Below are 27,879 nucleotides of genomic sequence, written 5' to 3' on the forward strand. Positions count from 1 at the left end.
GTGAAAGTGAACAGCCTAGCCACGTGGGCACAGAACTTACCTGCTTTGTGACAGTTCAATTAGTGAGCTTCCCAAAAGACTTCAAGCAGGGCTCATAGTTTCTGACCTAAAATTTAGATGGGAAACTGTTCTGAAAACCAGTACAATCTCTGAGTTCTGAGTAGCATGAATAGTGACTGTCTAGCACCAACATTATAAATAGGGCACTAAACGCCAGGCCCGCCCGACCCTGCACTTTCCTGTGGGCCTCCTCTAATCGTCACCGCCACCTGGGAAAGGGGGCACTGCTAGCACCCCCACTTCACAGACGAGACCCAAAGAGACAGGGGTTCACCACCAAGTCAGTCTGACTCAAGTCTGTATTCTCCGACACTATACTATTTGCTTCATAAACTGAAAGTCACTCTACAGGGAATATAAAGGAAATTATGTTTCAGTATTATCTATTTCCCACAGGAAGAAAGGAATTCTCAAACAACACTGAAGGAATATTGGAATATCACATACTAGTAGAAAAAGGATTTTATTTTTGAAGATAGAAAAACTAATTAATATTTTTAAATACAGAGTACCAATATTTTTATCTATTTAGCTTAGAATATCTAGAATGTACTAACTGGAGTGTCTACATTCATCTCTTCTAAAAATATGAACGTTTTTGGAAATCAGTACCAATACGTTTTTATTTATATGTGAAAGAATATTTGGAAGAATACAAAATGAAAGAGTACTATCAAACTTCTCAACTTTATTGTATTCATTGCCTACGTATGTACATATCTAGAAGTCCCTTTAAATGATTTACACCCAGAGACTGATGTGGATATCAACAATGGTTTGATTCTAAGACTGATTTTTCCCACCTGCTTTGTATATTTTATCTGAAGTACATTGTAATCTTCTTTCACCTGTTCCTATTGCTAGCATTTTCATATGGTGCCACTGCTTTCAGACTGAACATATCGCAGGATCTCAGACCAGTTTAAAGGGCCCAATGGGAAGATCATGAGAAGAGAGACACTGGATGGAAGTATGACTTGCTAGGGCTTCACACGGTTCTTCCAGGCAGCCAGCAACCAGCTTACAGGACAAAACCAGTTCTGAAAGCAAATGAACAGCCATCATGCCTGAGTGCTAATTGCTCTTCTCCCATTAGTGGCTGTGGAATTTTCTGCACCGCTACTTTTTATGGAATCCAACAAGTTTTTAATTCTTTCACTTGCAGGCTTCTTTTTCTTCTTGGAAAGAGACACATTATTTGCTACAGAAGGTAGCAGCAGGGCTGCCAACCCCCAAGGCTGATTACTTGATGGCGAAGGGCGGTCTTTACCTTCCTGATGTAAAATCCAGGCACTTTCTCTGGCCAGATCCACAAATTTTTGCAGTTGGCTTTGACTTACATTTTTGCTAACATTGAGAGAAGTTTCAAAAGGATTCTGAATGTGCAGCGGAGAAGATTCTGGTTTGTTCTGTTCCTTTCCCTGTAGATCGTTACCAGGAAGAAAAAGATGTATGAATATATTAAGGGCTCAGATATAAAAACTGTTTGGTTTAATAAAATGTCAAAAACACATAAAACACCAGCACTAACTTTACAGAGTAAAGGATCTCTTCCCCAAGGGAGCTCGGTATGTATGCATGTTATGTGTTACTGTATGTGTGTGTACTTCTGACTGGTTTTTTCCACTGTAGTTTTATGAGTGCTCTTTAGAGAAAAATAAATTAGGTTTATGAGCTATGGATGATGATGTCACTGCTCCGATGAGAGGTATCTGGACTAAGTCAACTAATAAAAGTATTTTTAACATAACGTTTATCTAACAGAATAGAGCTGGGAAGGAAAAAAAATACGGAAAAGAAAAATGGCAGAAGATAGTTATTTTGGGGACTTCCTAAAAACATACCTATTACACACAAAATAGAAGCACACAGAGTTAGAAGTCTTAAATTAAATATAATAATTAATGTTTCACAAGTATGAAATGAAAGGAAGAGAAGGAACAAAGGATTATTCATTACGTATTTTAAAACATTAAAAGCTTCCTATATACATTCCTAAAGATTCGACTTAAATAAGGCTCTGCCAGGTGAGATATCTCATAGAATTAAAAAGAAAAGCCAGAGCTGACTCATGAACATCAGTGATCCACTAATCTATATAATCTTTTCCTCTTTCAAATGATATCACATACATAAATACTACAAAACCAAGTCAAGAGTCTCCAATGTGAGCAGCCCCTGTTAATTCCCTAATGCCTCTCAAGCCACTGTCCAGCAGGGGTCCTGCCCTATCATTATCTCTGAGCCCTGAGTAGTGAGGGTATATAATAGGGGAAAGCACTTCCTGTGTTCTATGACCTTTTTCTTCTAGACTGCATTCCAGAGCTCTGTGTCTCTTATCCTCTCTATCCCACACTTTTCCTCTCTTTTTTTCTTTTTTAAGCAAAGTCTCCATGAACAGGATAAGGGTCAGGAAAGGATGAAAAAAGGAGAGTTGAAAAAACAACAAAAAAGAATATCTGAGTATGTGTTTTATAAAGCTAGTCTTACACAGGCTGTAACCAAATATCCACATGGTAAACAGAATAAACCTGGAGGCCATCTCACGTAGCCTCCACTTGTAAACAGATTCTGCTTGGAGTTTGCTCTGATGGTTCTTCTTTTATGGAAAATGTCTGTCATTCCACCTACTCAGATGAACCAAAATCATAAATTTACTTGCCCAAGTAAATTAAACCCTAAGGGCTCAAACTGAGGGAATTATTAAAATCTATCTGTGGGACTAGGTATTCCATTTCTTCCAAAGAAACTCAATCTGGTTTAAAGAGAAGTGTATATGAAATTATGCTTTCTAAAAAGCTTTTTAGAATATATTCCATATTTTGAAGGATACAGTCTTAGTAGTAGGTGATGACAAAGATATTACGGCAAACTGACAAAGACAGATGCTGAAAAGAACTGGTCTACTAGATGATATCTTAGTCCAAGTCATGTAGCTCCACTAGGTGTCAATTTTTTTATTACTCTCTATCATCATAGAGTTGACATGCAATGACATTTGTTAGAATGCTTTGAAAACTACACTCATTAAATATTAGTACAGTAGAAGACCATATACCCAATAATGAAACATTAAATAGTACTTACCTGTCGAATATTAATGGAATTTTTATTGAATGCGAAATTTCCAAAATACTCAAAAAATTCTTTCAGTAGTAATTCTGTAAGAAAATAAAACAAGGAAGATAATAAGAAAGTCTATTTCAGTCCAAAAAGGAACAAGAAAAAGGAAAACACCTACCTAGTGTTTCTGTGTTTCCTGAAGGTTTAATTCTATTCAAGTCACGAACAAATGTACAGTTGTAGCCTTCTATTATACACTTATCTTCTGCATCTTAAATAAACAGAAATGGAAAATATTTCACATTCTGTTTCAAAGATATTCCCTACTTCAGAAATTTATAATCACACAAATCAAAGCTATAGATTAACATGTCCTATTCTTGGTCAGGGTTTTTTATATATAGTATAAATAGTAGGATTAAAACTCCATTAAAAAGGATTTGAGAGCAATTATGTTACAGTAAAATTAACCTTACATGAACTTTGGTGAACAGACTGTCCATCAACACTCAATGATTCGTAATCTATCCTCTGAGGTCATCAGTTTTCTAGTAATAAATGAAAATGTAGACCATTCCCATCTTTCACCCACTTAAATCCTGGTACTATTTTGATCAATTATATTTAATTTAGATCTCCATTTTCAGTCTTATTATCCTTTTGTGCATTTACTTTCAACAACTCATCCAAGACACATACAAACTGGATGTTCAAAGAGTTCTGAAAAACTTCTGGTAATTTCAAAGAGGCAGGCCTCTGCAGTGACGGGGATTCAGTATGACTCATTTAACAGCACAGTAGACTCACACAATTCACCTTTCCTAATAGTATTTACATCTTTAGAGGGAATCGTTTCCCTAGTTACGGATAAATATACACCCACCATGAAATCCTTCATCCATTCTAATCCACCTCCCTCTGTACAACATGCAGGCAAACAAATTCCCACTCTCAGAAGTCTAATCAACCGCCACTGAAAGGGCTTTCTCCTTTCCTAACTGGAAGGGGGCGCCCAGCCTTTTGTCCCACGCTCCATCAGCAAGCACCTGACCACACCGTGGCTGCAAGCATGCTATCCACTCCATGACCCCAGTCTGGGACTAGAGAGACCACTGTCCAGTCCAAGGCAGTGATGACCTTCCCTCTTTCTACTGGCCAGTCCACAACGACAGTGTCCAGCATACAGCAGGCACATAACCAAGAATCTGAATGGTCACTGATATTTGACTTTGAATGATTATAATAGCCAGAGAGAAATTCAGAAAGAGATAAAACAAGGTTTCTTCAAACTACTGCCTCCCTTTTTTTGGTGTGGTTTTGGTTTTTTTTTTGGTTAAAACTCTGGTTACTGACTTAAGTACTCAAAAATCATTCCAGACTCTAACACTGATTCTAAATTCTAAAACTAATCGTTACTCATTTTAACAGCAAATTTTATGTGCACTGTTATACAACTGAAGAATTTATATACAGGTCCATTTAGATTTATTTTTCCTGGGACCCGGGCACATGCCTTATTATTTCAAATTATCAGCAGGCCAGTCATATATACTGATGCTCTTTTAGCTGCTGTGTCTTATTTTTCTTTTTTCCAGGAATGTATTTCCAACAAAAAAGTAAATCCACATTAAAGTATATCTACATTAAAGTACTGAATACTTCTAGGAATGTACAGTGATGAAAAACAGACTGTGTCTATAACTGTTGGTCTTCACCAGAAAAAGTTTTTAACAGAAAGTAGTAAAACTTGAAGGAAAAAAACGATCCCCTGATTTAAGACAGGGCCAGTTTTGTTTTTTCAAAACCCCTAAGGCATTCAAACCCAGGAAACAACTCAGCTGTTAAGTCTTCTCCCTTTTTATTCTCGCTCCTGTTTTTCTGCTATTAAGCTAATATACAAATGACAGCCATTAAAATTAAAAATTCAGTTCCTTAGTCACACTAATATATGGTTATATTTCAAGTGCCTACTGAAGCTGAAACTTCAATACTTTGGCCACCTCATGCGAAGAGTTGACTCATTGGAAAAGACCCTGATGCTGGTAAGGATTGGGGGTAGAAGGAGAAGGGGATGACAGAGGATGAGATGGCTGGATGGCATCACTGAGTCGATGGACATGAGTTTGGGTGAACTCTGGGAGTTGGTGATGGACAGGGAGGCCTGGCATGCTGCGATTCATGGGGTCGCAGAGTCAGACACGACTGAGCAACTGCACTGTACTAGCCACAGGTAGCAAGTGGCTGCCAAATGGACAATGTGATGACAGGAAGCTCTACTGAACCATGCTGCCGTAGAGAAATCATTCTCAACCTATTCAAACATATGACACCCTGTTGTATGTGTGCATGCTCAGTCGTCTGTCGTGTCCAACTCTTTGCGACCCCACGGACTATAGCCCACCATGCTCCTCTGTCCATGGGATTTCCCAGGAAGAACACCGGAGAGGGCTGCCCTTTCCTCCCTAGGGGATCTCCCCAAATCAGGGACGTCTTCTGCACTGGCAGGTGGACTCCTTATCGCCCAGCCACCTGGGAAGCTCCTATGACACCCTATTTCTCTCTGCTCATTTCTATGGAAATTACTTCTTAAAAGTATTGTATGAAACACTGGTGATCTACAGATAAGGTCAAGTCCTATTACCCCTCCCACCAGGCCACACATGCCAGTGACACTCAGTCCCTCTGGGTGGCACCTACATGTTGTTTTAGAGCACATGCTCTGGGGTAAAGATGGTGATATAAACTCAGCATCTACCTTCACCCCAAAGCATTACTGAAATGAGAGTAAAATGACATAAAATCTTAAAGATGGAGAATAGGAAAGACAAGAGCAACCAAAAATTTTACGTTGAAGAACTGATGGACAAGCAGCAAAGACTGAAAGAGATCTGAGAACACTGGGTCCTAAACCAGCAGTAAAGAAAGCCAAGAAGAAACCAGACATTCAGGTGGAGCCCCCAAAAGCTTGGCAGCTGAAGTGCCAGATCTGACCAGAAGGACCCAGCCTGGATGCCTGATGCTTAGAGCAGTGAGACCCCCAGGTCTCTTCCTGACAGAAAATGTCAGGTTTACCCTGGAGACAGTACAAGAAAGAATCTCTATACTGGGAGATGCAAGACACATTTGAGGGTGGGAAAACTGTTCTAAACACAATAAATGGTGTAATAAATGCCAAAGTTTCAGCAAGTTAGAAGCCAGGCCTTCTCTTCCAGAAAAAAAAGACTGAAAGAGCATGTTCTAACATAGGAAACTTAGATGATGCAAAAAAAATTTCAGCCAAGTGCCTGGAACTCAATGAATTGTCACTGGGTCACGGAGAATGAGCAACTAAAGCTCTCTTCTATGTTGGGGTCTCTGCATCAAACTTGCTGAAAGTACCACCCATTCATTTCTTCTTGAAACCTTTAATTCATCATAGGAAAGAAAAACAGGAGTCCTAAACAAAAGAACTGTTTAAGAGGAAGATGCTGGATTAAAAGCATTAAGCACAGAAGTAAATATTATAAAGGGACCAAAGCCAAAACAAGACAGAAAACACAAGACAATAAAAGAGACACATGGGGGAAAATAGTAGACTGTAAGAGAACATGAAGAAACAAAATTTCAAGAATAACCAAAATATGAAAGCTGCCATCGTGCTCAGTACAAACAGCCTTCAACTTTAAAATATTCATCCAATCATCTGAATCTATTTACTGAACTCCTCTAAGCCAGGAGTGGAAAATGCAGAGACAAAGCAGACAGCCTGACTTAGAAACACTTGGTCAAGGCAGCCAGATCAAAGAACAACAATCTAATAGTTGTCATAATACAGGTGTGTTCCAGGTGCTTGGAAGACAACAGGGCACCACCTCCTAGAAGGAAGGGAGGAGAGAGGAAGCCAGGAAAGACTTAACAAGTCAGATTCTGGACTGGGTTTGCCTTTTCTCTTCCCTGGCTTGATCGGGATGGGTTTCTCCGGGTAAAAAGAGAAGGCAGGAGAAGAAGCCACTGCAGGTGAAGGCACAAGATATGCAGAAGTGCAGAGGCTCTAGGATCTGTGCAGAGCATGGAGAACTGCAGCTCCTCAGCTGCAAAGAGGAGAGAAGGTACAAGAAGAGGAGGAAGACAAAGATCGTGAGGGAACCTAAACGCAAGGCTAGAAGGTCTGGACTTCAACTTCCAGATTTCAAACAGTGGTTGACAAAGTCCTAGAAGTGCTGACAGGTATTCCACAAACTGACACTGCCTTCTACTAATAAACTAGCAGGCAATCAAGCAAGCTTACTCTTTTACTTTCTTCTTTTTGAGACAATACAAATTGATAGGCTCTATCTGAATATCAAACGAGAGGCACAGTTTAGAAGAAAATGACTGTAACAAGACTCAAGCCCCTCAGCTGATGAACCACAGAGTTCCCACGATGGCGATGATTTCACAGTTTAACACTGTTTTTATTCTTAGCTATATACTGTTGAAGATACATCAGTCTGGGACTCCTGGTTAAAATCAGAAAGTATAAAAAGCATGGATTTTGAAGAATACATAAATGAGTAGGAAAAAAAAATTTACATTCTTCTCAAAATTATCTTTACCACATCCTTCATACACACATTTACCTATGAAAAAATATTCCATAGCAAGTTCAAGATTTCACTAGAAGTTCAAAAATCAATGATCAAAAAGTAGCAACAATTATATCAAGTTCACTTTTACATTTATTAGTAATTCACACCTATAATTTGCTATGTGGAAAAAAGCAACTGAAATGGCCTGATTTCTCTGACCATGTTTAAGAATGAGCATGAAAAATGTTAAACAACCAACTTGGTATTTTTAAGTAGAAAATAAAAGAATTCCTATCAAAGGAATGTTTTGATGCCATAGAATGTGAATAAACTTGTATTTGGCTTAAAATAGATTTGGAATAAAAACTCAACATGTCATTTTAAATTTGTTTACAAATCATATTCTTTTTCTAAAACAATTAGAGGAAATTTTAAAAGATAATAGGAAATTACTGAAAGGATTTCAGGAGAGTGAATACTACAATTAGATGTGAATTTCTGAAAATCACTGTTAGTTAAGGACAGAGCAGTGGGAAGGGAAAAGCAGTGCAAATGTCCCCAGGCAGGGATGCGAAGGGCCTGACAGTGGCAGGGGTGGAAGAGAACCACCAAGGTGTGATGGTGTGTCGCCAACATAAACCTGCTTCAAAGCAGCCTCCTTTTTTCAGTTTCTATTCTTTCTTTGCTTCTGAACTCCAAAATCCATGATACTTCCCCAAATAGTTTCTAGGAAAGTAGTCTTAAGCATCAGCGCATACAGCAGGACTGAACAGGAAGTGATCTTTCCAGGTTGCTAACAGGTGAGATCTACCCAGGTTTTCTGTTTGTGTGCATCTTATCTCTTTACTAGATTTAAGCGTTGCCTGAGAACACTGTCTATACAAACCATTGCACCAGAAACCACACCTGAAACATAGTTTGTAGCCAATAGATCCAGAGTGAATGAATGACACCGAATGAGGAGATGAACACAGGCATGGACCTCAAAGGTGAGATACAGACCCACAGCTCTACCTCCCTCTAAACTTCCTACTTTCCATAACCTACCACACAGAGCTTTTTTAAAGCTTACTTTCAAGTGGTACCAACACTTAGTGTTTGCAAGAAAGAAGAGATTGCTTTTAATTTGAATAATAAGAAAAGGGTCGCGGAAGTGAACTTAAAAGAATTTATAGATAAGAAAAGGCATGTTCCAGGATGAAAAACAAATATTGTAAAAAAAGGAGCTAAGAGGAAATGTTATGAACATGTTATTGGCTGAAATGTGGGAATACATGAAGAGAAACAGTGGGAGAAGAGGCTGGAAAAATAGTTACAGGTGAAGATCCTATATAATACAAAGCTAAGCCAACTGCCTGAGGTTTATTTTCTAGGGAAAAAAATCCTTTTAAAATCCCTTTAAACAGGGCCACTTTAGGAGTGTACTTTAAAAGAATTATCTGGCAGCAATATATAGGAGGGGCAGAAGATGGAGTGCATATACATTTTCTGAGTAAATCCCTGAATTATCTTCCTTTCATAATTTAAGACTGTAATACTTTAGTATCTCCTCCAGCAGCCTATCAAAATTTCAATTTATTTAAAACACAAATTAAATAGTATACTAATTCTAAAACCATTCACTTAAAATTGCCTATAAACTTTCAACCAAAAAAAAAAATTCAGGACCTTGAAACACCATGAAATGGTTTTTGGCATTTCTAAGAGAAATATGGAAATAGCTTCAAACTTGGAAAGCCATTTGTAAGCTGGGCTCCAATCAGAAGCTGCATCTGGGATATATTTTTCTCCAAGGTCATTCCAAACTTGGTAAAGCCAGGAGAGGCTCCAACTGGCTCAGGAGATGGTAAACAATGCTGCCAACTGACACAGCAAGACAGAACGCTTGAAAAATTTTAAAGGCTTCAGCTTCACAAATCATCAGCTCTCATGACCCCTGGTGGACATTAAGAAAATTAACAGCTTTTAGATTTTATTAATAGAGTCACAACACTTTGAAAATACATGACCCTTAAACAAACAGTGTCCAAAAACTGATACTTTCGAACTGTGGTGCTAGAGAAGGCTCTGGAGAGTCCCTTGGACAGCAAGGAGATCAATCCTAACAGAAGTCAACCCTGAATATTCACTGGAAGGACTGATGCTGAAGCTCCAATGCTTTGGCCACTTGATGCAAAGAGCCAACTCACTGGAAAAGACCCTGGTGCTGGGAAAGACTGAAGGCAGGAGGAGAAGGAGGAGACAGAGGATGAGATGGTTGGATGGCATCATCAATTCAATGGAGATGAGTTTGAGCAAACTCCAGTACATAGTGAAGGACAGGGAGGCCTGGTATGCTGCAGTTCATGCGGTTGCAAAGAGTTACCTGACTGAGCAACTGAACAATAAACAAACACATGGCTTTGATAACACATGGTAATGATATTCATTCAAACGGTTAGAGAGAAAACAGATGCTTTGAGTCTCACCTGCAAGGGTTTTTAGGTAGTCTAGTGTTGGAAGAATAGGAGGTGACCTCCTCTGGAGAAAAAAGATGACCATCATGGTGAGGGAGAAATTTGTAATCCAAGCACCAGGAATACTACTCGTTAACGAATGTGCTCGAGCCCAGCATCGGACACTGAACACCAAGGCTCTAACCCGCGAGTCCAGGGCACCATACATGTAAAGCAGTTCAGAACTTTTCAAGGCAATCCTTCGAAAGAAAAAAATAACAGAAATTTTCAACCCCCCAAATTATGATCCCAGAGTAGAACAAAACAGAAACCTGGGTACATATCTAACTATCTTACTCTATCTAAACATATTCAGAACAATAAGAGCAGATCATCAAATGCATTATGTATCTGCAATATAACATTTAATATGAATGGTAACCTTTCATTACCATTAAAACATTCTTCTAAATGCTGACAACCACAATGCAGTTATCAAACTTAAAAATTTTAAATCAAAGTTCCTAAACATGATGTAATAAGTGAAATAATTCCTAAGTGCTCTTTATTAACTATCAATAAAGACACAGGCAGATCTGTAAGTAAGAGACTTCATACTTTAGTTGCACATGTAGATTAACTAGTCCTTTTCTGTTTTGAGTCATCATTAATTCCTGTGTTTATTTGTTGTACCCACATCTCTTCTAGTGTTTTAGGGGGCACTGAGGATACAAGCAGGAGAGACAGAGACAGAATGAACAAAGTCAGAATCAGAATCTATCTGGGCTATAGGCATTCCAATCCAATGGTTCTGCAGAGTAATTAAAACTGTGCTGCATGATGTTTCTGATCTTCCTATCAGATGAAGCTGGAAGGGAAATGAAGTCATTTGTAGGATTTGCACTCGCCACAGGAAGAAAAATATGACAAAGATTTCCGGATAACTGAATTTTGAAAACAATTTGATCTTGTTATGGATTGATTATAGGTGACCTACCCTTATACTTTATCACCCAAATCAGGACACTTCAGAATGGGAAAAGGAGATTATCTAGTCCTTCGACAGACAAGGGAAATGTTGTACTTATTTTATCAAGAAAATATAAGTCTTTTAAAATTCAGCCAAAATTACTTAAGTGTACTATTTATAAAAACCACAACTCAGGAAGATTAAATATGTATTTAGAAATCAGCCTTCAGAGTCTATTTTCTAAGTCTTCTAGTCATATGTTATAATGCAAAGAGTTATAAGAAATATTTTAAAATTAAGTTCCTAATGATCAAGACATGTCTTACAATTTCTCAAAGACCCAAGAGAGGGCACATGTTATTTCACAGTATCAACTCCAAACTGCCTACTAAGTACCATCATGGGTGGCACTTCCTGAGTTTAAGGAAAAGAGAGGAAATGGCAAATTAGAAATTCATGGTGATTAAATGTTTTAGCTATGTAAATGAAGCTAAATTAAGCTGAAAAATAAGTAGCTTAAAAAAAAACACAGTACAAGTATCTGATATAAAAAAACATGCAAGTATAAAGAAATATGCAAGTATAAAAAGTCTGATGCATATTAAATAAATTTTTAAAAACTATGGCAACAAGACAATGAAAATAACACTGTTACAAAGATAAAAGTCATTTTATTCGACTTACATACTATAAAGAAAATATAGTAATGCTAAAAAGTATAGTATGTGTTTTTATTTATTTTTACTCCATGAGCCACCTGAGAGAAATTCAGAGCCCTTAGCACCGACTCGTTAGTGAACATTTGAGTTTATTCCAAACTGCTCTAGACTGGATTTTCTGAATCTATTTTTAGTTATGATTATTTAATTAACAGATAGTACAGGGAGACGAACGCATGCAATGAGCATACTAGAGTGTAAAGAAACAAACGTCTCAACTGAGAAGTTTTCCCTACTGAGAACCAAAGAAAAGTTATCAGAGCATAAAAGAACTTGCCACTCTCACTACCCCCCCCCCTTTTTTAAGCAAACAGGTTGATAATAAAATGAAAACATGCTGAAGAAAACTATGCAGTCTTATTAGGCTGCTCAGTACACCATCTGTTTGACACAAAGTTGACTGTATCTGGAGGCAATTCGGAGGACAAACTCAAGATGCCACTTTACTTTCTAAGTAAACGAAAAGGCTAGATACTCAGAAACTTTTGAGTTGTTATCAGGCTACATAAATAGGAACAATGAAACACAGTTCTCAGAAGATGTTTGTTAGGTATGTTAACATTTTAACACAGTATCTTTACATTTTAATAAGAACACCAAAAAAAAAAAACTCCCAATAGATATATATAGTATAAGAGAAAGTACTTCCTACTTTTCAAATTTTCACATTAAAAAAAAATTACTAGTAAAGCATATCCAAGAGTCAAAAATCACTGTTTCTGCACAAGAAAAATTATGCTAATACCTTGTAACATTCATTTAAGATAGTAAGAGACCATACCTGTTGTTAGTAGTCAAATCACACTGAAATCCAGAGGCCTGGTGTGAAAACCTGACAAGGGGACAGCGGGCATTCAGTATTTTCTGTACTCCCACGCAGCCTGGGCCAAACTGGTCTAGGCACTCTCCTATCACAGACAAGATCTTCTGAGTTGCAACTCTTTCCGAAGGAACGTTTTTCACTTGAAATTCCATCAGAAAATTTCCTGACGTCTGAATAATAAAAACATTAGCAAATAGGAACTTTTTTATAAAAAGGAACTTCGCAAACTTTTCTAAAAGGATGCTCTAAGTCATTTCTGGTCAAAACACACACACACAAAACAAAAAATTAATAACCATACAGACACAAAAAATTCTCCATGCAATCACAGCCAAAAGCAGACCAAAAATCATCAACTGTCAAAATGAAAAGACAATCAACAGACTAGGAGAAAATATTTGCAAATAGTTCGACTGGACAAGGGCCAATACATACAAATGGCTCATACAACTCAATGACAAAAACAGAAACAAACAAACAAAAAAAGACCCAATCAAAAAGTGCGTCTAAGACTTAAACAGACATTTCTCCAAAGACGACATACAGATGACCAATAGGCATATGAAAAGATGCTCAACATCACTAATTACTAGAGAAATGTAAATCAAAGCTAAAATTAGGTGGGAGGGAGGTCCAAGAGGGAGGGGACATATGTATATCTATGGCTGATTCATGTTGATGTATGGCAGAAACCAATATTGTAAAGCAATTATCCTTCAATTAAAAATTAAAAAACAATTTAATATCACCTCACACCAGTCAGAACAACCATCATTAAAAAGTCTACAAATAATAAATGCTGGAGAGGGTGAAGAGAAAAGGGAACCCTCCTACACTCTTCATGGAAATGCAAATTGGTGAAGCCACTATGGAAGACAATATAGAGGTTCTTTTAAAAAACAAAAATAGAACTACCATATGATCAAAACTCCATCTCTTGAGCATTTATCTGGAGAAAAATCTGAAAAGATACATGCACCCCAATGCTCATGGCAGCACTATTTACAGCAGACGAGACATAGCAGCAACCTAAATGTCCACTGACAGATGAATGGAAAAAGATGATGTGATATACAGTCACACACACACACTGGAATGGTACTCAGCCATAAAAAAGAATGAAATAATGCTATTTATACAACATAAATCGACCAAAGATTACCATGAAGTCAGAAGGAGAAAAACAAATATATGACACCACTTATATGTGGAATTTAAAATGATACAAATAAACTTATTTATAAAACAGAAACAGACTCACAGACATAGAAAACAAACTTATGGTACCAAAGGGCATGGGGATAGGGAAGGGACAAATTAGGAGTTTAGAATTAGCACATATAAACTGCTATATATAAAATGAACAAGGTCCTACTGTATAGCACAGATAACTATATTAACTACCCTGTGATAAACCATAATGGCAAAGAACATGCAAAAGAACAGACACAACATATGTATAATTGAATCACTTTGCTGTGTGCCAGAATGAACACGACACTGTAAATCAACTTATACTTCAGTAAGAACATTAAAAAAAATCTTTAGTTGTCTTTTGATTCTCTATAGAGTATAAAATACTATCTTGAAAGATCATTGTCTTTTTATAATTGACTTATGTAATACTACATGTAGAACCACAGACTCTGTGAACATATACATGCCCTTCCCAAGTCAGCCTTTCCACTTTCATAAGATCTGCAAACCCACAGCAGTTATAACAGGAAGTACATGCATGAGAATAGCAGATCAACAGAAGGAAACAGACAATATAACTAGATGTAGCTATAGGCATTTAATAGTTAATAAAATGAACTCTGCAAATTACTGCAGAAATGCTACTGAAAGAATGAGTCAAGTGGCCATCAAAAAAAGAAACTAGGCCCGTCCAAAACCAAAGTAAATTCAACACAGAGCATAAACTTCAATAAAAAAAGGTTTTAATCAATAAAATATCAGAATACAATGGGAGAATGTTTATACAATCATAGAGTAAAGGATTCTCTAAGCATGACACAAAATTCCAGAACACACAAAAGAATATGAATGAATAAAAATGAAAACCATCTTAAGGTCAAGCATATTTATTACTAGATAGAAGACAAATGAAGACAATAATACATGTCATATAAAGGGATAACGTCCCTAATTTATGAAGGGTTTGCATAGAGCGCAATTCTACAAATGGCCAAAAACATTTGAATAAGAAATTAACAGAAGAAATAAAACTGAGCAAGAAACATCATAAAAGATGCTCTTGTTTTCCAGAAACTAAGAGGAAATTAAAATAGCAATGAGTTTTTTTTGATTATCAGTCTGGCAAAAACAAAAAGGCTGACAGGACCAGCTTTGGTGGGTGAGGAGAAACACATCCATCCTGACAAAAGGAGTGTAAACTGGGACATACTTTTGGGACAACTTCAATATTGAAACAGCAAAACTTTGAATATGTAAGATTTTGATTGCTTACTAAAATCCTAGGAAATCACCCCAAAGGAATGCTAATACAAATGAGCAGATTTACAAAGCTGTTCGCTCACTGCAGCACTATTTGTGTGGTAGATACCTTCTAAAAACTCTATCTAGCTTAAAGCCCTCTACCTTCAACCCACCCCTCTTCAAGAACTCATTCCTCCTGAAAGGACCAAGGCAAGGCCCTGACAACGCGTGCGGACCAGACAGGGTTGCTGACAAAAGCACCGCGGAGGCTCCCCATCACCACCCAGTGTTTCCACCAGGAACTGCAACTGAGGGTCAGGGGCTCCCACGTGGCTGAAATAGAACTCAGAAACTTCGCGGCAGGCACATGCTATACCACCAGGATGAAAATGTAAAGAAAATCAAAGTGGGGTGGGGAAAGGAGAGTGAAGGGGTGGTAATCAAAGCAAAACATGGAGAGAAACAGACCCTTCGTGGATTGTTGGTCATTTATACTTTAGTTCTAGTCTTTTCCTAGGACTCACCCACACTCCTGATTCCTGACTCCTGAGTTCTAGGATGCTTCCTCTACTTCTTCTGTTTAAGCTGCTCTGGATTGGTTTCTGTTATGCACAACCAAAGAATATTACCTACTAGAGTCGGCAATAAAGCAGGAAAAAAGATACTGCTCCCTAACTAACAATAAAGGACTGGTCATGAAATAAATTATGGTACATTCATTCAACAGACTATTCTGCAGCCATTTTTAAAAGGATATAGTAGACTGAAGCTAAGACATATATATAGATTTAGTTATAATCTCTTCCTAACTGTCCTCAACTCAGGCTGAAGAAAAAAACAAGCCCGAGAATTACAAACCAAGTTGGGGTACCGAGACACAGAGCACCAAGAGGAAGGAGAGGATCATGACGGCATACAGCAATCAAAGCAGCTGCTCGTATGAAGACAGACTTAAAAGTAGTCCCGCTTTTTGTGTTGTTGTTGTTGTTAATTTATTTTTATTTATTTAAAAATTAAAATTAAAAAACGCTCCTGTTTTTCATTCTATTTCTAAAATGTTTCTATTAGCAAAGCTATTACAATCTTATATAAGCACATATTTCAGAATATAAGTATATAACAACACTGCTTAAGTTAAACCTACATACAAAATTATATCAAATTGTTTAGTGAGACTGGACCACTGTCTTTTAAAATACTTTTTTTCTAAATAGCTCTCTAGTCCAGAAATCTAACATCCAACTAAGTTTCCAACTCCTTCCTCTCTTTCCAACAGAAAAAAACTGTTTCTTACTGTCTCCCAATCCTCTCAAACATTCTATGAGTTGGTTCTATAGCACCAATACAGTTTTACAGCTAGGAAAATCAAGGCACAGAGGAGGTAAATAACTTACCCATTGTCACAAAGCTGTAAGTAGAAGAATTATTAATCTGCAGTGTGGCTCCTGAGCCCAAGCTTTCACCATCACAACATATTGTTAGCCATGTTAATTATCTAATATAAAAATAACCTAGTATAGCTTAAGTGTCCCTGCCAGGAATTTAATACAACTTCAAGTATTAAAAGCATGTTAGTCTTAATAAGACTGATCCGTTTCACTGGGATATGTTTTATATTCCTTGGCCAGTTTTGACTCTGTAATTATACACCAAGCATATAGGCACTGTATAGGATGAGAAAATGAACAGAAATGGTCCCTGTTCTGCCCACGTTTATGATACAGTGAGAGATACAGATCAACCACTAACTAAATGTAACCCAGGAGGAATCTGGAGACAGAAAGATTAGCAAGACACTGCAAAAAAGGAGTGATTAATTTTGACTGGAGCAGAGAAAAAAAAAATCAAGTATGGTTTTTTTTTTTTTCAAGTATGGTTTTAAGAAGGTGAAATCAGAACTAGGCCTTGGAAGATGCTTAGGAATGGCGGTCAGGAATGGAAGGAAACAGCACTCCTCACTGAAGAGATATAACAATTGTTTAGTTGTTATCCACATCATAAAAGTGCCTTACAATTAGGTAATTAAATGATATTACTGAAAAACTGGGTGTGTGAAGATACAGAATGAGAAATTATGAAATGAATTATGAAACAGATCATTTCAATTCTATGTTAAAAAGAACAGTTCTAAGTTTGTGGATGATCTAATCTGTGTTTTAAGGTAACTTCAGCAGAACCTGAGGGCTAGAATACCAAGGCATGAGGCGAGGAATACGTGGAAAGCAAGATGTTGTTATAATCATTTAACTGAGAATTTATAAGGGACCCTGTGACTACAGCTTTGAGGATGTAAATGAAGAGGCAGGCCTAAAAGATTAGTTTAGATTTCTTTGCTTAGGTGACAGCAAATATCAGGAAAGCTAAAATGCCACTAATAAACATGTGACACATAAATAAGAACTCTCATAAGAACTTAAGAATATTAACAAGGAAATGAATATAAACTTTTGTTTTCAAAATGTGAAGTTTGAAGATTCAACTGGATAGTCACATAGAGAATATTATTAGTTTGAAATACATAGGAAAGAACTGTCATAGAAACCTAAGATTGTACAAAAACACAGAAGTTTTTCCAAATCAAAGTTGTAATTAAATTAAAGCCCCTATTATATTGTTTGGGATGATACCAGACACACTGATTAACTTCACTCTGTCAGACATGCATGTTAATAAACCATAAATGGGATATAAAATCTCTAAACTGTAAGTGGAAAGAAAGTAAGAGATGAAAGGACAGAATAAAGAAAGAATTCAACAGGAGGAGAAAAGGAAGAAAAAGCAAAGGAAAAGCATAGAAAATGGGAAATAAAAAATTAAACAGTAGAAATAAAATCAAATTGTACCAGTAATAATAAATAAAAATACTCAAAGACTGGAGTAAAAGCATAAAATTCAGTGATTTGCTATTTATACCCAAAATATAACAACATATGTTATGTTGCTGAGAGAAATATCAACAATCTCAGAAAAAGCCTCTTGATGAGGATGAAAGACTGAAAAAGCTGACTTAAAACTCAACATTCAAAAAACTAAGATCATGGCATCCTGCCCTATCACTTGATGGCAAATAGATAGGTAAAAAGTGGAAACAGTGACAGATTTTCTTTTCTTGGGCTTCAAAATCACTGCAGACTATGACTGCAACCATGAAATTAAAACATGCTTGCTCCCTGGAAGGAAAGCTATGACAAACCTAGACAGCATATTAAAAGCAGAGACACCACTTTGCCGACAAAGGTCCATCTAGTCAAAACTATGGTTTTTCCAGTAGTCATGTATGGATGTGAGAGTTGGACCATAATGAAGACAGCACCAAAGAACTGATGCTTCTGAACTGTGGTGTTGGAGAAGACTCTTGAGAGTCCCTTGGATACCAAGATCATCAAATCAGTCAATCCTAAAGGAAACCAACTCTGAAAATTCATTAGAAGGACTGACACTGAAGCTGAAGCTCCAATACTTTGGTCATCTGATGCGAAGAGCTTCAGTTCAGTTCAGCTCAGTCACTCAGTTGGGTCCGACTCTTTGTGACCCCATGGACTGCAGCACGCCAGGCCTCCCTGTCTATCACCAATTCCTGGCGCTTACTCAAACTCATGTCCATTGAGTCAGTGATGCCATCCAACCATCTCATCCTCTGTCATCCCCTTCTCCTCCTGCCTTCAATCTTTCCCTGCATCAGGGCTGTTTCCAATGAGTCAGTTCTTCGCATCAGGTGGCTGAAGTATTGGAGTTTCAGCTTCAGTATCAGTCCTTCCAATGAATATTCAGGACTGATTTCCTTTAGATGGACTGGCTGGATCTCCTTGCAGTCCAAGGGACTCTCAAGAGTCTTCTCCACACCACAGTTCAAAAGCATCAATTCTTTGGCACTCAGCTTTCTTTACAGTCCCAACTCTCACATCCATACATGACAACTGGAAAAAGCATAGCTTCTCATTGGAAAAGACCCTGATGCTGGGAAAGATTGAGGGCAGGAGGAGAAGGGGCAACAGACGATGAGATGGTTGGATGGATCACTGACTCCATGGACATGGGTGTGAACAAGCTCCAGGGGAGAGTGAAGGACAGGGAAGCCTGGCATACTGCAGTCCATAGGGTCTCAAAAGAGTCAGACATGACTTAGCAACTGAACAAAAATGTGAAAGCTGAAAATAGTGATACAGAAGAAGGTTTCTGAAACAGATAACAAACAGCCATCTTAATAAACAAAAAAGAATTCAAAGAAAAGGCATTTACAGAGATGATGGACGTAACAATGATACATGAACAACCCGATAAAAAGGCATAATAATCACACACTGAAATGTAGCTAACATAGTCTTTGAATACTATAAAATCAGAAGAATTCTGAGAAATGAATGGAAGCAAATAACATGAGATGTAAAAAGTATTTGAGGAACTAGGTTATACAGACAAAATAGTTAGTTAATATACACATAATCTGAAAAACACAATAAGTAACCTTGGTCTACCCAAAAAATTTCTCAACCCCCGAGAGGAACAATCATTTTATTACATGTTTAAGATATTCACAAAAAAACGCTCACATATTAGACCAATGCAAAGAATATTTTACAATTCCAAAGAAACAGTTATCAAGTAGACTTTATTCTGTTACCACACTGCCTCTTAAGCTTAAAAATCAAGTTATAATCTTATTAAGTCCAAAGATTTCCTTTATTTCTTCTAATAATTTTAACTTTGTGATTTAAAGAAATGCAGTTACCTTTTGAGCAGTAAATTTTCCAATTTCATCTAGATCCAAAAACATGTCCAAATCACATCCTAGTTTCCCGAAACTATTCACTGAGGAGCCAAAGGGTCTGACTGCACAGTCCGGAAAGTACGCAGCTGCTACGTCTTCAATGAGAGAGCAGGTGAGATACCGGAGTCTGGTGTTCTCCTCTGTGAGCTGAAATTCCCTCAACAGAGTGTTCAGCTGATCATCTACCTAGCTGGCCAAAACAAAACGACAAAATACAGAAAATGTTCAAGTCATGTTGCATAATGGTCATTTTATTTCAGATATTTGCTGGCTTAGGAGAACGATTTTAAAAATACACAATCTTTTTACATTGAGCCTTATTAAAAATGCCCTTTGTACTGAGGAATGAGGAAGGATACCAGCAAAATAAAAGTTGGCTAGAACTAAAACTACTACTTTTCTTAGGCACTGAGTATAAAGTATTGTTACAGGAAAACGTAAAGTACTCTGGTAGAGGAGGTAGAAACCACCCCAAAGCTGGACATTTAAAGGACGTTGCAGGGGAGAGGAGAGCCAATGTTAAAGGCAAGGAACACTAGAAAGCAGCAAAGTTTCAGGAATGAAGGCCTATGATCCCCCAGTTCCTTAGAACAACAATCCTGTATGTTCCCTAGGAGACTGGTGTTAAAATGATCATACCATGAAGGTGCCTGCTGGAGCTTAAATATTCATATTTAAAATAAAAACCACAGCCTTAAAGGCCCACAAAGTAGAGGAAATATAAAAGCTTAGAAGTTTTTAAAATTAGAAAAATCAATACCCCCAAATAGTATACTTTGATAAATAAAACCATAAAGAGATTCTTGAAAAGAACTAGCTAAACCTTTGACAAGCCTGTAAGAAAAATCAAAACTAACATAAACATCATGGCATCCGGTCCCATAGCTTCATGGCAAATAAAAGGGGAAACAATGGGAACAGTGACAGACTTTATTTTCTTGGGCTCCAAAATCACTGCAGATGGTGACCACAGCCATGAAATTAAAAGACACTTTCTTCTTGGAAAAAAGGCTATGACCAACCTAGACAGCATATTAAAAAGCAGAGACATTATTTGGCCAACAAAGGTCCGTATAGTTACAGCTACGGTTTTTCCAGTAGTCATGTACAGATGTGAGAGCTGGACCATAAAGAAGGCTGAGCGCTGAAGAATTGATGCTTTCGAACTGTGGTATTAGAGAAGACTCTGGAGAGTCCCTTGGACAGTAAGGAGATCAAACCAGTCAATCCTAAAGGAAATCAGTCCTGAATATTCACTGGAAGGACTGAGGCTGAAGCTGAAGCGCCAATACTTTAGTCACCTGATGCGAAGAGCCAACTCATTGGAAAAGACCCTGATGCTGGGAAAGACTGAAGCCAAGAGGAGAAGGGGGTGACAGAGGACGAGATGGTGGTATCACCAACTCGATGGACGTGAGTTTGAGCAAATTCTGGGAGATGGCATAGGACAGGGAAACCTGGCGTGCTGCAGTCCATGGGGTCGCAAACAGTCAGATACAACTGAGCGACTGACCAACAACTACAAACATTAGAGCAGAAAAAAAGAGAAAAAAACAGAAATAAGATCTTTTAGTTTACAAAAAGAATATCATATACAATTATATGTCATGTTGACAAGAGAAAGAAAACTAGAATAATCCAAAGGCCCAAAACTTTGGAAGAATGTGATTACTTATGATTACAAATGGTACACCAGGTAAGGAGTGGAGAAGGATTGGTTTTACTTTTCACTTGGTCAGTATGCTCTGTAATTTAAATATTTAATAATAAAAACTTAAAATGTGCAAAACAAGTCAAACACATATATATCAAGTTGGGGAAGTATACCTAAAAACTTACACTTTCTGCACAACAAAGTAACTGATAAAGCTTCTTGCTTGAAGGAGAAGACTGGTTACTACATTGAATACTTGACAGTTCACAAGTCTGGTTTGATGAATTTCTCAATTTTAAATTGAAGTAACGTGACTTGAATGGAATTGCAGCTTCTGGGCCCAGGCTTGGAGTCCGAGTTATATTCTGCAATGAAGTTACACTTTCCTTCTGACAAAATTCTACCACAGCATAAAGACCCTAGATCAAAAACATAAGAATAGAACACATTCCTAAATACTATTAACATTTTTAAACTAATAGTGTTTTAGTTCATATTTCAAAGCAACTATCACAACATGAAAAATGTTCATTAATAAAATCTACAATGGTATGCACACAAGCTATGGTTTTAAACCATTATAAGCAGGATAATAAAGGGAACACTATAAAATGGAATGTGAAGCTGAAAATAATGCTGACACAGAAAATCAAAAGGTAAAAAAAGATCTCCCACTGGCTCCAGTGCCTAAGATAATGGAATGATTTAAAGTAGTCAAATTATGATTCAGTTATAATTCTGCTTATAATTCTGTAATACCCCTATAAGGACTTCTCATATTAAAAAAAACATCATTAAAGAAAAAGATAAAGAAAAAAAACCTCATTAAAGATAAAGAAAGCTATAGGATATCAACAGAAAATATAACTTTACCATATTGCAGAGGCAAGAGAGCAAAAAATAACTTAAAAAAATATATATGACTGTTAAGTCAGACTGTTTCTCAAACACTTACAAAACTTTCATAGAAGAAGTGGCTGTTAATAGGTCCGTGCTGGGATAAGAACTTGAGAAACTTTTTCTCATCGATTTTGTTTGGGCATTGGATCAACACAGTCCGCTGAGCCTGCTCTCGTCTCTCGTTTTGCACCTCAGAGAATCTCTTTTTTGGAGTCCTGTCTTCGGAGCCTATAAATGAGACAAGACATTACCAACACACACGTAAAATTTAAAGCGTCTCTTGATAAGGTATATAAAGACTGTACACTTGACTACAGTCAACTTTATCCTAACCTCATCTTATTTCTTCTCCTCCTTTATCAAAGTGAAGTTGTGTTCCTCTCAGTCTTTCTATTACCATTCCCATGTGATTACCATTAAACTGCCCACTGTTTTGATTGACTATATTCAATAAATAGTGCTAAAAAGGGAGTGTTCCACAAAATTTTCAAAGCAAAACCAGAAAAGTAAAACCACTTTTATAAATACACACATAGTAAGTCTATATAAGCTGTAACATTTCAAAATCTAAATGAAATTCTTACAAGCCTGAGTGCAATGAAACAAAGGTGACAAAGTCCTCTTTATAAAATAATCTTTTTAAGAAAGCCTTATTCTTTGACTTCTTGCTGTGTTCCCAGTCCGGTCTAAGCCCCATGGCCTGAGTATGAAGCTCCCAGCACCTCGGCCCCTTCTCATCCACCTCAACTTCCACCACCTCCTCCTTCTCCACATGCTTACCTACAGTGCTCTTCACACAACATCATCATACACACTATGAACTTTTCACAGACTCTTCTCTCCGGCTGCAATGCCCACCTTCTCCTTTTCTGTCTCACAAACTCCCATTCATCCTGCAAATTGTGCTCAGGTGTGTGGAGACTTCTGACTCTTCTTGGCAGAATCGCCTCCACTCTGTAATACCTCACTTCAACATCTCTGGAAGAATGTCAGTCACAGTGTTGTATTTACTTTAACAACACAGAAGAGAACCTGTCTTCCATCCTGAGGATAGGGATGACCTCAGTCTACTGGCAGCCTTTCCACCTGGTCCCTATTTCCTTCTTTTTTTAATGGTCCAAGTTTTTGTCACCCACTCTTCCAGTTGTAATTACCACCTCCATCCTCTTGTTGCTGCTACTTACTAAGTCTACACTGATGTTCAACTGCTAATTGTAAAAGTAAAATCAAACTGCAAAATTTCATAGAGTAAATGTATAAATCCTCCTCCAGTTCTAATACCCAAGTATTAAGTGTGATACTTTCCCAGACATTTGCAAGGCATACATAAACATATACATCTGTACCTCTCCAGAGATAAACATTTTTCACACAACTGAAATTACTGAAAATGTACTGTACATTATGTTCTGTAATACACTTTTAAATATTTAATACACTGTCATATCTTTTCACATCAGTAGATATATATTTACTTCATTTTAAAAATAATTGCAAAAAAATAAGTGCATAAGTATTCTTGGATATTTATGGTAATTTAATTAATCCTCTATGATAAATATTTAGATGGTTTACCTTTTTCACTATCATAAGCAACACTGCAATGTCATCAGTATACAATGTGTTTGCACTTGTAAGTATTTGCCTGCAGGTGGACTACTGAGGAGAAACAGAAACTGAATTTGAGAAGGAGGTCGAGAAGTTTGATGAATGATAGAGAAACATGCTTGAGAAGACAGGAGGTGAGGGGAGAAGGCAGAGTCTACAAGACTAACAGCTCTAGCCTTGAACAACAGAAAGTACGAATGATGTAGACAGAACAAAGTCATGAAAGAGGGGTCAGAAAGTTCAGGTAATATAAGTTCATTACCTTGTAAAAAGGCTGTCAAATGTACAAAGAACACAAAGTTGGAAGGAAAAAGTAGTAAGTGCTAATATTTTAAGACATTCAAATTTGCAGTGGTCGGGATAACAATCTGATAAGCAAAAACACAGCGAATATTGCCCTTCATTTAGAATAAAAAACAACATAAACATACAAGCACATAACGGGGGTGGGGCGGGGTGGGAGGAGGGGAGGGATCAGCTAGCCGTAGATGTATAAAAGAAGAACAAAAGTGTGAGTTGATGAAAGTTTAATATAAGCCAAGGGAATGTATTAGCTTCTGGGGTGAGAATGGGGAGAAGATGGATACAGATATAAAATCCAAGTTCAAGGGGTACTGGCACTTTTTCACTATTCACTGGTCAGGCCACACGTAGAGTACAGGCTCTGCTCCAGACAGGAGGGATCTGAAGGATGCTGATTAACCAGAGAGCATCTGGAAAGAAGTAATAAAAGGTCTAAAACTCTGGTAGAGAAGCACTGCAAAGAAAGTAGAGATTTACAACCTGGAAACAAACCAATGTGAACACGACAGCTATCCTTCCACTGGTGCAGCACTTTCCAGTTTTCACAAAAACATTCTCTTCTGAATCTCATAATAACCTTTTCAGACAGACTGGGTAAGTATCATTAATGATGAAAAAACAAATCAAACATCTAACAAGTTGGGTAGCCTCCTGCAGAGTTTAGCTGCTCCTTGGTTGCCTGACAATGTTCCCTGTTCTGGTAACACACAACCCTGTCTGTGAGGTTGCAGAGGGCGGCTGTCAATAGCTATCTTCCCATACATGTGCCCACGCCCCACGAGGCGGGCCAGGACTCTCAAATGATTTGAAACAGCTCCTCTTGGTCCAGTAGGTGAGGGTGGCGGGGTGGGGTGGAGTAATGATCAAAACTCTTTCTTAGGATCTTTCAAATTCAGGCAAAAGATTATTCTCCCACTGGACAAAGTTGCAAGCTACTAGTGGCCATTCCTCCCCACCTACCATAAACAACTCCTGTAGAAGAAGAACCTGAGATAAGGCCGCCGCCAAACAACAGGGGCGGAAATAACTCACTCTCATCACACCCATCCAGATGACCTTAAAGCAGTCATGTCTCCTTCTGGAGTTTGGTTCCATGGTTGGGGTATCCTCCCTTTAATTTGAGTTAGTTGCTGTCATCTGCACCCAGAGTCCTGAACAATACAAATTCTTGTTCTTAAATCAGGGTTCTTTCCATTTCTCACATGAAAGCTATGTCAAAACCAAGACCAACAGGGAAAGGGGAAATTAGTAGCTTTAGCTCATTATAAATATTTTCCAGCCATCCCGAGCCTCATCAAAAGTGAAATGACTGATTTATGAAACAGTGTGTTCCTTGTTATTAGAAAATGTAACTAGCAAAACTTTGGCAATGAGTTCTCACACTGAGTGAATAACTCAACTAGGTATTTCTCAATTTTCTTCTAATTATAAAATCACATAGAGTAATTACCTTCTTCTCTTTAAAAATAGGAAAGCAATTCAAATGAGGATTTTGTTACTTGTTATGCCTCACAAGAATCTCTAAATATTTAGCCAGTTATATTACCCTAATGATACAAAATGAAACACATTTCCTAAGGAAAACAAAAAAGTTCTACTAAATGAAGCCTTGGAATCAGAAGGGTTTATTCTTACCTTTGATACTGAATAGCTGAGTAGGCTTGAACCACTTACTCGACACTTGGACTAACTTGTTTCTACATCTATAAAATGGAGTAATAATAATTCCTTCCAAACTGAGTTCACATAGTTCTGTATCTCAAAAAGCATATGAAAATACTCTAAAATTAAGCCACCATAGTCATGTTAAATTATAATAGCTTCTTTGGCAGAAGCCTTACTCAAATTTCCAGTCACTTAAAGAGTTTCTAACAGAAGTAGTTTCTACTACACACAATCCAATCAACATTTCAATGAACTTTCATATGAAGTAATATTTCCCACTCACTGCCAATGAGTCTCTCAAACAGTCTGATGAGGACAGCAACCCTATCATTTATTTTAAGGAAAAACACTTTCCTTGTTTAGCCTTTTTTAGAGCTGTTCCCAGAAATAATTTCATATCTTAAAACTACAGCTCCAAGAAATGGTAAAATCAACACACTATGTTTAACAGCGGGACTCGAGGTATAAATCAACTCAGCTGCAAACCACTCAGCACCTTGGGCCTCTGTCTACATCTCTAAAATGGAAACAATGATACAACTCCTGCTAGATTGCTTTAAGAATTGTAAATAGCATACAGGCATCTCTTAGGTCTCAAGAGGGGTGGCTAGACTTCTGAACACACCAACACATAAACTTAAAACTCCTGCCTGTTCCAGCTCCTGCAGATCTGTTACCAAGCTGATTTTGTTCAAAACGGCCAGAAGAATAAAGCAAAAGGCAGTAACTTCAGAGGCAGAGCCTCCACTGGAGGACCAGGGATCCCAGTTACTCATTCATCAAGGCTTCGCTCGGCCTCCATCAGAAACCTGTGAGCATCAAAATCAGTTACGTTTGTGAGCGAGGAAGCTACCGAAAAAGGAACTGTGGAAGCACTACCATTACCGGCAACAATGTTTCGCCAAACTGTCAAACACTGGCAAATTGTGTCCCTGGCCTGCAAACGAGCCTTGAACGACTTCATTGCTGGACACGGAGTCCCGGAAGGCAGAAATGTCACAAACCCCGCTACTACCACAAGCCACGGCGGCGGCTCTAGATACCCCGAGCGCGGTCAGACGAGGTCGGGACATGGCCTCTCCGATGGCCAAAGGCTCCCCGGCCGCTTCCACAGGTCAAGCGCCCGCCCGCGACTCCAGACTCTTCCTCCTGCCCTGGCCCGAGGCAGATCGCGGCTACAGCCCCGGCACCACACCTGTCTCCGCGCTCCCCGAGGACTGCTCTTCCCTCCTGAGGTCTGCGGCCACCGTTCCTGGGCAACTGAGAAGCCTGCGAAGAGGGCACTGGACTTGGCTTCTCTGAGCGCGCAGGGACAAACGGGTCAGTAGCCCGACGCCGCGAGCCGCCATTGTCAAAGAGGCAGAAGCACGAACTAAGGGGCGCCGCGCCTGTGCGCATGCGCGCTGAGGCGAACAGGATGGGAACCCTAGAGGGTCAAACTAGGCAAAGGACGTTTCCCTTAGAAAATAAGATGCGGCCCGAATAAGGATGCCTGACCTTTCTGACATGTTTTAAATATTTCCACTCTCCCACGGTTCTCTGAAAAAAGACGCTCAAGAGAACGAGCAGGCGAATTACTCTTTCACATTGAAAATAGAACCAAAGACAGGGGCATGAGGAAGGGGCGCTGACTTGGGAATCTAAGAATATAATAAACTCAACGTTTTTTCTTTACCAAACTCTAAGCCCTTGACGTGTGTTGACTTTTTAGGAACTCTTATTATGCCCATTTATTTATGTGGAAGTTAAGGCGTAGAGAAGTTAAGTAACATTCCTAAAGTTCCACAGCCAGACGGATAGAAATGGAAGTTAAACCTAGGTTTCATAGTACAGGGTTTCCCTTCCTCCCTCTCTCTCTCTCTCCCTGTCATTTTTTGGTAAGATTTTTATTGAGATTTAATTCATATACTACAAAATACACCCTT

General features: G+C 38.1%; 1 protein-coding gene across 1 annotated transcript; it reads right to left on the reverse strand.

Moving 5' to 3' along the window:
* Positions 1-507: 507 nt before the first annotated feature.
* MTPAP (mitochondrial poly(A) polymerase) lies at positions 508-27,333 on the reverse strand. Its single transcript, XM_065921242.1, has 9 exons — positions 27,150-27,333; positions 22,434-22,606; positions 21,664-21,897; positions 19,786-20,010; positions 12,576-12,787; positions 10,139-10,365; positions 3,302-3,394; positions 3,148-3,221; positions 508-1,481 (listed from the first exon to the last, which is right to left on the reverse strand). Exons 1-9 carry the CDS (start codon positions 27,301-27,303, stop codon positions 1,122-1,124), a joined length of 1,752 nt encoding a protein of 583 aa, XP_065777314.1. The 5' UTR covers positions 27,304-27,333; the 3' UTR covers positions 508-1,121.
* Positions 27,334-27,879: the final 546 nt, after the last annotated feature.

Source organism: Muntiacus reevesi, chromosome 2 (genome assembly GCF_963930625.1).
Source record: "Muntiacus reevesi chromosome 2, mMunRee1.1, whole genome shotgun sequence".
NCBI lineage: Eukaryota > Metazoa > Chordata > Mammalia > Artiodactyla > Cervidae > Muntiacus > Muntiacus reevesi.